Source organism: Amblyraja radiata, chromosome 13 (assembly GCF_010909765.2).
Source record: "Amblyraja radiata isolate CabotCenter1 chromosome 13, sAmbRad1.1.pri, whole genome shotgun sequence".
Lineage (NCBI taxonomy): Eukaryota > Metazoa > Chordata > Chondrichthyes > Rajiformes > Rajidae > Amblyraja > Amblyraja radiata.
Genome location: NC_045968.1, coordinates 1,220,124 through 1,233,424, shown reverse-complemented (window position 1 = coordinate 1,233,424; position 13,301 = coordinate 1,220,124). Strand labels below are relative to the sequence as shown.

General features: G+C 46.4%; 1 protein-coding gene across 1 annotated transcript; it reads left to right on the top strand.

Annotated features, from left to right (window-relative positions):
• Nucleotides 1–451: 451 nt before the first annotated feature.
• LOC116979529 (probable E3 ubiquitin-protein ligase RNF144A-A) lies at nucleotides 452–5,751 on the top strand. Its single transcript, XM_033031061.1, has 4 exons — nucleotides 452–645; nucleotides 2,798–2,895; nucleotides 3,018–3,191; nucleotides 4,551–5,751. The coding sequence occupies exons 1-4, from the start codon at nucleotides 567–569 to the stop codon at nucleotides 5,073–5,075; spliced, it is 876 nt and encodes a 291-aa protein (XP_032886952.1). The 5' UTR covers nucleotides 452–566; the 3' UTR covers nucleotides 5,076–5,751.
• The last annotated feature ends 7,550 nt before the right edge of the window (nucleotides 5,752–13,301 follow it).

The following is a 13,301-nucleotide window of genomic DNA, read 5'->3' as shown; positions in this document are numbered from 1 at the left end:
CTGAGTTCAGCACTTCGTATCTTGCTTTGCGAACCAACATGTTTCCTTGTTTCTACGAGGTGGCGGGGAAATGAGACGGGGGTTAGGGGTGAGGCAAAGGAAAGAGAGGGAGAATGGAGCTGTTACTCATAATTCCAGAATGCAGTGTTCATACAGTAGCCACCCAAGTGAATGGGAATTCCGGTGCTGGTGTGGAGGGGGTGTGGGGGGGGGAGGGGGGGGGGGGGGGAGGGGGGGGGGGGGGGGGAGGTGGGGGGGAGGTGGGGGGGGGGGGGGGGGGGGGGGGAGGTGGAGGGGGGGGGGGGGGGGGGGGGGGGGGGGGGGGGGGGGGGGGGGGGGGGGGTTGTGATGTTTTCCGGCACACGAGTCTTACTCATTTATAATAAATTGAAAGTGAAACTCTACAGATTGGAACTCCATGGGATTGGTCATAAGGTTCACGCTGCATTACGTTTGTTTGCAGCAAGCATCAGTCGGGTGTTTGACTTTAGAGACAGTCGGAGCGGTCGTGAACAGGCGGCAGGAACCTTTGGACACATTGGTTGGGACTGAGCATCCAGGAAAGGATGACGGAGACGCCGGAAAAACGCTACGATCCCAATGACAGCACCCTGAAGTTTGTACAGAGAAAGGACGAGATCACAGGTTTCTTTTTAAAACTCATTCGTTTATATATTTTATTTGCAGACGTTTCCTGACCTACCGAGCGTTTCATGCATCTTCCGTCTGAATGTTTCAATTCAGCCTTGGGAAACTAATGAACGGAAACTAATGAACTTATCAACGCTTTCCTGGGACGTGGGAGGTGACCCGTGTGGCCAGTTCGGACGGTGCAAAAACGGTGGAGGGGGGAATGAGATTGGGCTTGTCTGAGATTCCAGCATCAGGGTAGTACAGACTCGGAAGATGACTTTGTCCCCAGGGATGTCATTCATTTTCAACTGCCTTCCCATATTGGGGAATATTCTATGACGCTCCTGTCCCTTTACGTTCCAGATGGATTAAGGGGAGAGCGGTGTGTCATTTGCTGCAAATACCCAGTCTCTGGTGCTGGAGCGGCAGTTAATGCAATTAATGCCCGCCGGGGGCTTTGACTCTGACATCGGGAGGGGAATGGGGAGTGCAGGGGAGAGATAAGTTTTTTTGCCTTCCATCACAGCGAGGAGGAGATGCGCTGTGATGGATGTCTGTGTAAATTGTGTTGTGTCTTGAGTCTTTTTTTCATGTGTGTATGACTGTAGAAACAACATTTCATTTGAGCCTCTATGAGGTTCAAGTGACAAATAAATTGTATTGTGTATTGTGTAATGTTCAACCTCCCAAAACAGTGCGAAAAACACAGCGGCAGCAATGCATGTGCACGGTCAATCTCTATTGTGTAGGATCCCTGCGTTGTCAGGCGCTTGTGTGGTTGGAAAGATCTGCCACTTTTCGGCCCAAATCTAACATTGGTCTAAATCTAACATTTTCTGCCGAAGGGACATTCTGGTTCGATATGATAGTGTGGAGAGAAAGGGGAACGGCTGGAGGAACTTAGCGAGTCCGGCAACATCTGTGGTGGGAAATAGCACTGGACGTTGTCGAGACTCTTGGGAGGTTGTCTATTTCCCTCCACAGATGCTGAGTTCCTGCAGCTGCTCACCTTCTCTTGCAGCAGATTCCAGCTTCTGCCGTCTTCATTGCCTCCTCGTTATGTGAGACATTGCCCATAAAATTGAGCACAGGTAAAATATCCATCTGCAAACGTCACATGCCTGCATTTGGCCAATATCCCTCTAAACCGGTCCTATCCATGCACCTGGCTAATTGCTTCTTAAACATAGCAATAGTCCCTGCCTCAACCACCTCCTCCGGCAGTGCAGTCCATACACCCAGAACCCCTTTTTGTGAAAAAGTTACCCTCAGATTCCTATTAAACCTTTTCCCCTTCACCTTAAACCTATGCCCTTTGTTTCTCGATCCACCTACTCTGGGCAAGAGACTGGCCGGCTAACCAATCTATTCATGATTTCATACACCTCTATAAGATCACCCCTCAGCCTCCTGCATTCTAAGGACTAGAGTCCCTGCCGGCTCAATCTCTCCCAAAAGCTCAGACTTGAATCCTGGCAACATCATTGTAAATCTGTTTTGTGCCCTTTACAACTTGACAACATCTTTCCTCTAACAAGGTGCCCAGAACTGAATACAATCCTCTCAATGAGGTCTCACCAACGTCTTATATAACTGCAACATGACTTCCCAAACTCTATACTCAATACTCTGCTACACTCCAGACTGATGAGTGCCAATTGCCCATTGGTTTTTCACAGGGCCACCTTGAGGTTCAACTGGGTCAAATAGTGTAGTTCTCAGCTCCAAGTGTAGTCAGTCTGATCTAGTAATCAGCACCTTGCTATGTGCTGGCACCATATCTATAACGAGGGCTGCAGCTGAATGCATTGGAAGAACCAAACTGAGCATTGTTTGGCAAAGTGAATGTTCCATGGTATCTCCTTTGCTAGCAATATGGGAGGAACAAGTTAGAAAGGTTGACCTCTTCAATGTTTGCAGGTGATAGATAATGCCAGGGAATGGAAGGGCTGGGTGGGGAGGGTGAGCAGACCAGGAAGTTACACACACAGAGTGATCCCAGCAGAAAGGGGGAGAGAGTTTGATGGTTGGCTTTGTCCTTTTGTAAACAAGATATATTGGGAGAATTCTCTACATTTATGGAGAGTTTACATTATATTTTTATGTCATAATTTGCTTGTTATAAAAGTTATGCCAGAACTCTAATGAAAGATCTCGTTTGTAGGGGATGATGACCCAAATGTTCTCAGAGTGGAGATGTCCTGTGGACATGCTGTGGACCCCACATCTCTGACCGGGTGGTGCCGTAGCCTGATAGATTCTGTAAGTATTCCTGGCAATCAGTTTCCATGCACTTTTCATTCATTTTAACTCTTGCATGGCCTTGCATCAAAGCAAATGTTAACATTGGTATTTTTGTTTGCAACACCCAATACCTATGTTAGGGTCATTCCACATTCCACTGCCCTGCTGAAAAGGATGGAACAGAAGAAAAGTGCAACAAGAAATGGCCCTATGTGGAGGTTCGCAGGCATGCATTGCTGACTGACAATGAACAGAAGTATTTTGAAGAGAAGGTTGCCTTACTCGCTGCAGCAAAGTACTGTGAATTCAGCACGGTAATACAGCACCTTACTTATAATAAATGGTAACAACATTCATAACAGGAATTGAGAAAATCCAAATTGGCAAGATGGAAATGGGCATAGGCAATCACAAGCTCATATTTGCAAGAAGCAGAATTAGGCCATTCGGCCCATCAAGTCTACTCCGCCATTCAATCATGGCTAATCTATGTTTCCCTCTCAACCCCATTCTCCTATTTAGTTTCAGTAGGAGGGAACTGCAGATACTGGTATGCACTGAAGATAGACTGAAAATGATAGAGTAATTCACTGGACAGGCAGCATCTCTGGATAGAAAGAGTGGATGACGTTTCAGGTCGAGTCTGAAGAAGGGTCTCGACCTGAAACCTCACCTATTCCTATCCAGAGATGCTGCCTGTCCCACTGAGTTACTCCAGCATTTTGTGACTATCATACAATACAATACAATACAATACATGTATTTGTCATTTGGACCCCGTTGAGGTCCAAACGAAATGCCGTTTCTGCAGCCATACATACAAAACAAAAAAGACCCGAGACCCAACACAATTTACACAAACATCCTTCACAGCGCATCTTCTCCTCACTGTGAAGGAAGGCAAAAAAAAACATATCTCTCCCCTGCACTCCCCTCTCCCCCCCGTGTCAGAGTCAAAGACAGAGTCAAAGCCCCCGGCGGGCGATGTTAATTGTCCCGCAGCCATTAAAGCCACGCCAGGTGATGCAAGGCCACGCACCGGGTCTTGGTGTTGGAGTCCCGGCGGGCGCTCACAAAGTCCCGCAGCCATTCCAAGCAGCGCGGGGCGGTGATGTAGGCCCCGCTCCAGGTAATCTTCAACCCCGCAACTCGGGCGGCAGAAGTCGCCGCTGCGGAAGCCCCGAAAAGCGGTCTCCCACCAGGGACCCGCGGGCTCCCGGTATTACTGTCCACAGACCTGCGGTAAGAGCTTCTGAATCTCAGGGTGTCGGGTCACAGCAGCGCTCCACCACAGCTACACCCGCTCCGGACTCGGCCAGCTCCGTGATGGTGAGTAGGTCCACAACTCCGCGACTGGAGCCCCAGGTCATTCCTGTTGGAGGCCGCTCCACGTTGCAGCCCCAACGACAACGGAGACCCGACAAAGAAAAGGTCGGGTCTCCCGTGCAGGGGAAAGACCATAAAGTTCCCCCACCCCACCCCCACACACATACCCCGACAAAAAAAACAATAAAAACTACATAGAAACAAGACAGAAAACAATAAAAAGACAGACGGACTGCAGAGGCCGCTGCTGACAAGAGTCGCGTCGCCCACCGGGGCCACAGGATCTGCAGTTCCTTCCTATACATATTTTATTTCAGTGTTGATGTCATTGTTCTGTCTTTCTTCAGTGCCCTGGATGCCAGAATTATGTCGAGCGAAAAGATCTGACAAATCTTTCAGTGAGATGTTCCATTTGTACAGCGCAAAATGGAAGATGCTATGAATTTTGCTGGCAATGTTCGAATCAATGGAAGGGCCGAGCACCCCGTTCTGATCGATGTGACAATGAAGGATGCACAAACATTCACCTGGACGCCATTAAGAACTGTGACATGAAAACTTTATCCTTCAGTAACATCCAATGCCCTAAATTCCGTGCTTGTCCAACATGTGGGATTATTTTAGAGCATAAAAAAATGTGCAAGTATATCCTGTGCTCCAGGTGTCATGTGGAGTTTTGCTTTGCTTGCCTTAAGACCGAAGCAGTTTGTGGAAAATCATCTAACTATTCTGCTAATTGTGCTAATCCTGTGGCCCCGAGGCAAACAAGTATTCCCACGTGGACTCGCACTCCAAATGTTACTCCAAATGTTACTCATCAATCATCAATACCAACCACCAATAATGAGAATTCATGGTGCACAATTTCATAAAGCAAGTATCAGTTTGTGCAAAAACAGGAAAAGGTTTCAGGCACGGTAAATGAAGCATTGCCATTAAGCAAATTGATAATCATTGTTGAACTTATTAAGATGCTACTTATTGCTAATAATGCGAATAAATAGATTTTGTATGGTAATGACACAATATGCCATCCCGCAATAAAATATGATCACCTCAATTATAATTTCATTTTGTATCCATAATAATGTTAACTCTGAATTAATGTAGCATTTAGTCTGAGTATCTGTTTAATTTCAAGGTAACATCAAAACCTGACATATTTCATTTTGTATGTGGGTGAAACTTCAAACCTCTGTGTTGATGGTTTGAACAACCAAGGGTGCTTTATTTTGAAATTTATATTTTAAAATTTGCTTCTTAAATATGTGAATGCATTATGCAAAATTCATTTAATTGCATTTTTTCCGTCAATATTAAAGATTTAATTTACATTTTATATATTCAAAGTAATGGGCAGGAAATCACTGTTTAAATATTGATAAATCAGCTGCCTGTGCACTGTTTTAACCTGTAGAATGCATACTGGTATTGGTTTGTGTGGCTCGGACAGGGTTTTTCATATAGGTTTGTTATTTTATTCATGTTATACCAACTCTTTAATGTTTGATTTCTTCAAATAAAATGACTAGACGTTTGGCACAAGAATTCTGCATGTTTGTATTGAAAATGTACAAAATGTTTCTCGTGACACAGAATAAATGGGCAAGAATTAGATGTGAAACGATTAGAAGCTATTTCCAAAATCCAATACCTACCTGAGAAAAAGAAGTTGGTAGTTTTTGTATAACTTTCTTTTAAAACTGTTTAACCAGCATCCAGCACATCTCTCCAATATCTGTGGAAGTCACAGAAAGATCACGGTCTTCATATACAGAGTTCACACAAACGTGTATGAGTCATTTAAATTAGGAGCAGGTGTAGCCCGTTGATCAGCTCCACTACTAAAGACTGGTTGATTTGATTGTAAACTCCACATTTCCATCTACGTACAGTAAACTTTCACTCCCTCACTATTGAAGAATCTTTCAACCACTGCCCTAACCCAACCACTTCACTTCCACTATTCTTTGGGGAAACAATTCAAAGACTGGCAACCATCTGCTAGAAGAAATAAAGCAATATCTGACCTTGTTATATATTCATTCCAGAGTGTACAAGCCCAGCCGCTCCATTCTCTCAGCATATGACAGTCCCGACATCCCAGGAAATAACCTTGTAAACCTACGCTGCACTCCCTCAATAGCAAGAATGTCCTTCCTCAAATTAGGAAGGTTCAGGCCTCTGAACGGTGTGTAGGGAGTGGATGAGAAAGTGGGCTAATCTACAACTGATGTGACACACAATGCTGGACTCAGCAGGACAGGCAGCATCTCTGGAGAGAAGGAATAGGTGACGCTTTGAAGGAACATATTTCATATTTCACTTGGGCAGCTTACAAGCTCGAGGGTATCGACCCAAAACGTTACCCATTCCTCTCCAGAGATGCTGCCTGTCCCGTTGACTTACTCCAGCCTTTTGTGTCTATCTTATAGGTAGATGGGACTAGGGGAGAATAAGTGTTCGGCAAGGACTAGAAGGGCCGAGATGGCCTGTTTCCGTGCTGTAATTGTTATATGGTTATATCTTTGGTATGAATATTGAGTTCTTCAATTTCAAGTAGCCCTTGTATTCCATCTCCATTCCTACCCCACCCTAGTCCTGCCAGATCCACTTTTCGCATCACCACTTCCACAGCCAACAATGGACCATTGTGGGTGTGAATGTAAATCTTGAATCAGCACTGTAAAATGGTTATGTGAAGGGAAAATGGAGGTCAGGTGAACTGGGTTGAAACTTAAAATGTCTGCTCACCAAAGTTGCTGACTATGTGGCTGCAGGCCTCAGGAAGTTGTGATCCTGAGAAATACACATTATCCTGCTGATGCTGCATATTCGCAACTTTGATATTCCCCGCACTCGTCTGATTGAGGTGGCTGAGTTTCAGAAGGCTGAAGAATATGCAACCCACTGGCTCCCGAATGTCTGAGAAATGTCCCTGTCTTAGCTCTAGTATTGTTCCAATAATTAACATCTCCCATTGTGTACGTGCCTGTTATCATGACCATTGTGTACAGGTCTGTCGATTGTTTGGGTAATGTGGGAGGGGGCTAAACGGTGGCATTAATGTATATAAAGCATTGCAATTAAGGGCAGTCAGCTGACTCTTTGCTAGGTTGTCAAACCTGTGTGGAGACTCCTGCTCAATAAACGTACGTTTAAAGCAACCCTGGTGCCTGGTCGATTATTGTCGAAACAACCGATGTGAGAGAAAAACGTGAATCAACATTTGGTGGCAGCGGTGGGATGTCAACCAGCAACTGATCGAGCCGGCGAGTGAATCCACTGGGCGACGGGATCGATGTGAAGGGTGCGCAGCCAAGTGAGTAGATTTAGTTAAATCTCCTCTTGGTCCTTCCTCGTATCCCGGCGTAGCAGGGTAATTCGCTGACTTGCGTCAGTTGGTGGGACGACATCCGAACGTTCCGGTTGTGGGCACTGGGATAGGGCCGTCTCGAGGATTATCCTAGTCTGATCGAGCGGATAAAACACCCCGTAGAGGGGGACCGTAGACGGTATATAAGAGGAGTGCACTGGGTATAGGAAGTTAACTAGTATTGAGACGTTAACTGAGACCAAGGTACCCCCATATCTCACAGAAAGTCCACTTCAAAGTGACTGAGTGAGATACGGTGGAACCAAGGACTCTAGGTTAACCCTGAAAGAGTTAACAAGTATTGAGTGTTAACCGAGACCAAGGTACCCCGTACCTCACAGAAAGTCCGCTTTGAAGTGGCCGAGTGAGATACGGTGGAACCAAGGACTCACGGTTAACCCTGAAATTTTGGTTGGGATATTTGTGTGACCGTCTCGAGGATTATCCTAGTCTGATCGAGCGGATAAAACACCCCGTAGAGGGGGACCGTAGACGGTATATAAGAGGAGTGCACTGTGTATAGGAAGTTAACTGGTATTGAGACGTTAACCGAGACCAAGGTACCTCCGTATCTCACTGAAAGTCCGCCTTAGACTGGTTGTTAAGAGAGGAAATCCTCCACGCGAAGGTCAGGAATTGAAGTGACCAAGTGAGATACGGCGGAACCAAGGACTCGCGGTTGACCCTGAAAGAGTTAACAAGTATTGAGTGTTAACCGAGACCAAGGTACCCCGTACCTCACAGAAAGTCCGCTTTAAAGTGACCAAGTGAGATACGGCGGAACCAAGGACTCACGGTTAACCCTGAACTATTGGTGTGTAATAGCATAAGTGTATATTGAATCGTCGGATTAAAAAGTATTGAGTGTTAACCGAGACCAAGGTACCTCCGTATCTCACAGAAAGTCCGCCTTAGACTGGTTGTTAAGAGAGGAAATCCTCCACGCGAAGGTCAGGAATTGAAGTGACCGAGTGAGATACGGCGGAACCAAGGACTCGCGGTTAACCCTGAAATATTGTGTGTGATATTATAAGTTTAAAAATGGGTAATGGTATGGACACCAGTGGTCACCCAGACCGGCCATTACATCAGCTATGTTTCTTGCATCCAGAAATGGAGGAGACCTTTAGGCGTATGTCGGGAGGACTCATTCATAAACTGGGGAAGGATGAATGGCCTGAAGGGGGTTCCAATGATATGGGTGTGTTGTCAAGGGCCCAAAGTGTAATATGGAAAACGGATAGAAAAAATATATATAAAAAGGCCATTCAGTTGTGGATCGATCATTGTAACAGAGAAAAGGCACGGTCTTTAACGGCCAGTTGGCAGAGTAATGCCTTGAAACTAGGAATACCCCTGACCGAAGGGGGTCAGGAGAAGTCAGCGACAGTACTAAAACAAGAATGCAGGCATGCAAAGGAAAGTAAGGATCGTCAGCAGAGAGAGAGACAAAATAAGGCCAAGGTAGATAAAGACTTACGTAAGTCGGTGGCTGGCATAGATTTGGGAGGTGACGACGAGGAGGAGGTAGAGGATTATCCTTGGGGAGTCCGTGGAGCACCCCCGTTGAACCAGCCTGCCCCCGTTGCCAGTCCTGTGTCCGCTCCTCCAAATCCCGCTAAATGTGCGGCTCACACGACAGGAGATTCCCCGGTCCAAATCGGTAACAGGTTGGCTGATGAAGCGGCTAAGTGTGCTTCACGCGATAGATTTAAAGTGGTGGGTAGTATGATGAGGCAGGTGAAAAGCCTTTATATGGGCTCGTCTGAATCTGAGAAACCTATGCCAACCATAAATGATGTATTGCTCTTACAGGGGGACGCCTCTGTTGATGTTATAATGGAATGGGAGCAGCTGGGCTGTCGGAAGGCTGACTCTGGACTGTGGCTCACGCCGGCCGGACAGACCTGTATGACAGACCAGTTAGCGACCTGGGTCATTGATTGCCTACATCTAGCCACTCACTGTGGGGCCACCCTGCTAGTAGACGCTCTCTTACAGGCATGGTGGCATCCTCGACTTAAGGTTTTGGCAGCACAAACTAGCGCACGGTGCCTCACCTGTGCGACACACAACCCAGGTAAAGGAGTTGTCTGCCAGACAGGTCGTACTCCATTACCTACTGCTCCGTTTGAAACCTTACAGATGGATTTTATTGATTTGCCTAAGTGTCAGTGTTATAAACATGTACTTGTTATTGTTGATGTGTTTTCTAGATGGATTGAAGCCTTTCCCACCACTGATTGTACTGCTTCTACGGTGGTGTCTATTTTATTACGGCAGTTTGTTCCTCGATTTGGGGTTCCAAATACCATCAGTTCAGATAACGGCCCTCACTTTATTGCCGCTATCAATAAAGAATTGTGCCGACAGCTGGGAGTAACTCAGCGGCTGCATTGTGCTTATCGCCCACAGGCTGCAGGAATGGTGGAACGCTTGAACCAGACCCTGAAGACCAAGCTTGCCAAGCTGGTGGACCAATCGGGCTCCACCTGGGTTAAAATGTTGCCTGTTGCTTTGTTCCAGATCAGAGTCCTTCCAGCAGGGAAGACAAGGTTGTCTCCTGCAGAGATCATCTATGGCCGACCTCTGCGCACCCCCTGGACAGACATTATCCCGGCCACAATGACATTGCATCACATGACGGAGGAGATGGTCTCTTACGTCCTTGCCCTTACAAGGGCCCTGCGTGAGATTCTTGGGGAGGTCAAGGCCGCTTATGTGGGCGACATAGATTTTCCCGTTAATGGACGGATCACCCCGGGCTCTTATGTGTTGATTAAGAATTGGGTTCGTAAAGACACCCTTTCTCCTCGATGGTTGGGCCCCTTCCAGGTTCTCCTCACCACCCCCACCGCAGTAAAGGTAGAAGGACGATCGGCATGGGGGCATTTGCACCATTGCAAAGTGGTTGGTGACACCAAGCAAAGGGGGGAGGTCAAGGTCAGGGAGGGGGATCCAGTCCACGGGAAGCAGGGCACGAATTAATTTTGACATGAAATTGCACGTTCTTTTCTTTTTCCCTCCCTTGTCTTCACAGATACGAAATAAATCGCTGAGATGAGGGTCTTTGTGGCATTAATATGTGTGGTGACCACTGCAGGGTTAATCGGTTTTGGCTGGAAATGGACAAAGCCTGAACATGGACGGAACGAACGAGGAAAGAGAGGGGAACGAGAAGACTCCAATTTATTCATCCAGGCACACAACGAGCTATTCGGGAAGGGGCAGGTGGTTTGTTATCCACAAATGACATCAGTTACCTCCCTGTTTACCCCATCCCCTGCATGGGGCAGAACCGAACGATTGGTGAAGTGCCAGGGAAAAGAAATGGTCCCTGTCAAGCCCGTCAGCATCGACTATGATATGCTTCTTGCTCCACCGGCCAACTGCTTACCGCTACCTAAGAACAATAACCACTCCTACGACAATTGCTATAATGGATCTAGGATGGCGTCAAGAGCACCAGCTAGGCCATGTAACTTCACCACGAATAATGATCTTACAGCATGAGCAGGAGAAACTGTTACCATTCCCCAACAACAGCGACAACGATGAAGTGAGTGAGGAAGGAGAATTGGGGGACAAGGGTCGGACGGTCCAAGAAGCCTTGGCCAGGGAACTAGAAGGTTACGAGATTCGGCGAATGGGACTTTTAAATGGACTGTGAGTGTTGCCATAAAAATGGCAAAAGGGGGGAATGTGAATGTAAATCTTGAATCAGCACTGTAAAATGGTTATGTGAAGGGAAAATGGAGGTCAGGTGAACTGGGTTGAAACTTAAAATGTCTGCTCACCAAAGTTGCTGACTATGTGGCTGCAGGCCTCAGGAAGTTGTGATCCTGAGAAATACACATTATCCTGCTGATGCTGCATATTCGCAACTTTGATATTCCCCGCACTCGTCTGATTGAGGTGGCTGAGTTTCAGAAGGCTGAAGAATATGCAACCCACTGGCTCCCGAATGTCTGAGAAATGTCCCTGTCTTAGCTCTAGTATTGTTCCAATAATTAACATCTCCCATTGTGTACTCCCTGTCTTAGCTCTAGTATTGTTCCACTCATTAACATCTCCCATTGTGTACGTGCCTGTTATCATGACCATTGTGTACAGGTCTGTCGATTGTTTGGGTAATGTGGGAGGGGGCTAAACGGTGGCATTAATGTATATAAAGCATTGCAATTAAGGGCAGTCAGCTGACTCTTTGCTAGGTTGTCAAACCTGTGTGGAGACTCCTGCTCAATAAACGTACGTTTAAAGCAACCCTGGTGCCTGGTCGATTATTGTCGAAACAACCGATGTGAGAGAAAAACGTGAATCAACATGGGCTCCACCTTTCCTTGGTCATCAGTGCTGTCCCTGATTTGTTCTGAACCTTGTCATACCTCTGGTTTGCCTCTCCCTTGACAGTCTGCAGAAGGGTTTCAACACAGAAAAGTCACTTAATCATTTTCTCCAGTGTTGCTGCCTGACATTTGAGTTACTCCAGCCTTGTGTCTCACTTTGGGCAGTGGAACCAGCAGGTGGTGGCATTTCCATGCACCTATCGACCTTGTCCTTACTTGGACAGAGAAGACAGGGGTTTGAAAGGTCCTCTTTGGAGTAGCCTGGATGAGTAACTGTGGCAGGGTTATTGGTGGTGGAGGTACAGGCAAACCTGCATTACTGAGGGAGGAAGGTGATACATTCCAGGAAACCAGTCCGTACCATGATTTTCTGTAAAGCCGAGCTGCGACAGCTGCATAGGCATCAAGAAGCACGTTTGTGTTGAGTTGCTGCCGTCCAGCACCAGAGACCCAGGTTCAATCCTGACTAAGGGGGCTGTCTGTATGGAGTTTGTATGTTCTCCCTGTGACAGTGGGGGTTTTCTCAGAGAGCTTCGGTTTCCTCCCACACTCCAATGACAGACAGGTTTGTACGATAATTAGTTTGGTATAAATGTCAAATTCTCCCATATGTGTGTGTAGGATAGTGTTAATGTACGGGGATCACTAGTCAGTGAGGACTCGGTGTGCCAAAGTGCCTGTTTCCACGGTGTATCTTTAAACTCATTAACATCAATAGCCCTGTTTGCAACCACAGAATCTCTTGCTTGTTTCCCTTACTATCAAAGTTCACATAGTGAAAGTTATTGAACGATCATGCCCAATCTAAGCACCTTGGAAGTATTTCTAATTTTCATTTGCTTTTGCATGTATGCAAAAAAATGTTTTTCAAATAGAGTGTAGCTCTCTGTTGGGGGAACTGGTTCAATATAGGACAGAGGTTGCCTGACCTGCTGAGTTCATCCATGTTTTGCTGAAGCTACTTGTTTTGCATTTCGCAATATTCCTGTAACCCATTTATTTAGTTTCAGTTTTGACTTCTTACAACTGCTGATGATTTACAAGACAGGGGCTGGGCTCGGTTGAATACAACTTTGGCATTTTGCCAATTCCTGCACTTCACTCAAGGAGACGTCAACCCAGCATGACACGCATTTTCCCCTCATTTTTAAACACATCACAAGCTCTTGTGCGTCCCTCTTCGAATCACTGTAGGTTTGCCAGGTTGACAAAGGTTATGGGGAGAAGGCAGGAGAATGGTGTTGAGAGGGAAAGATAGATCAGCCATGAATGAATGGCGGATTAGACTCAATGGGCCGAATGGCCGAATTCTGCTCCTATGACATGATCTTATGAACTTCTCTTTTAGATAGAACCTTATGCATTCCTCTTGGAAT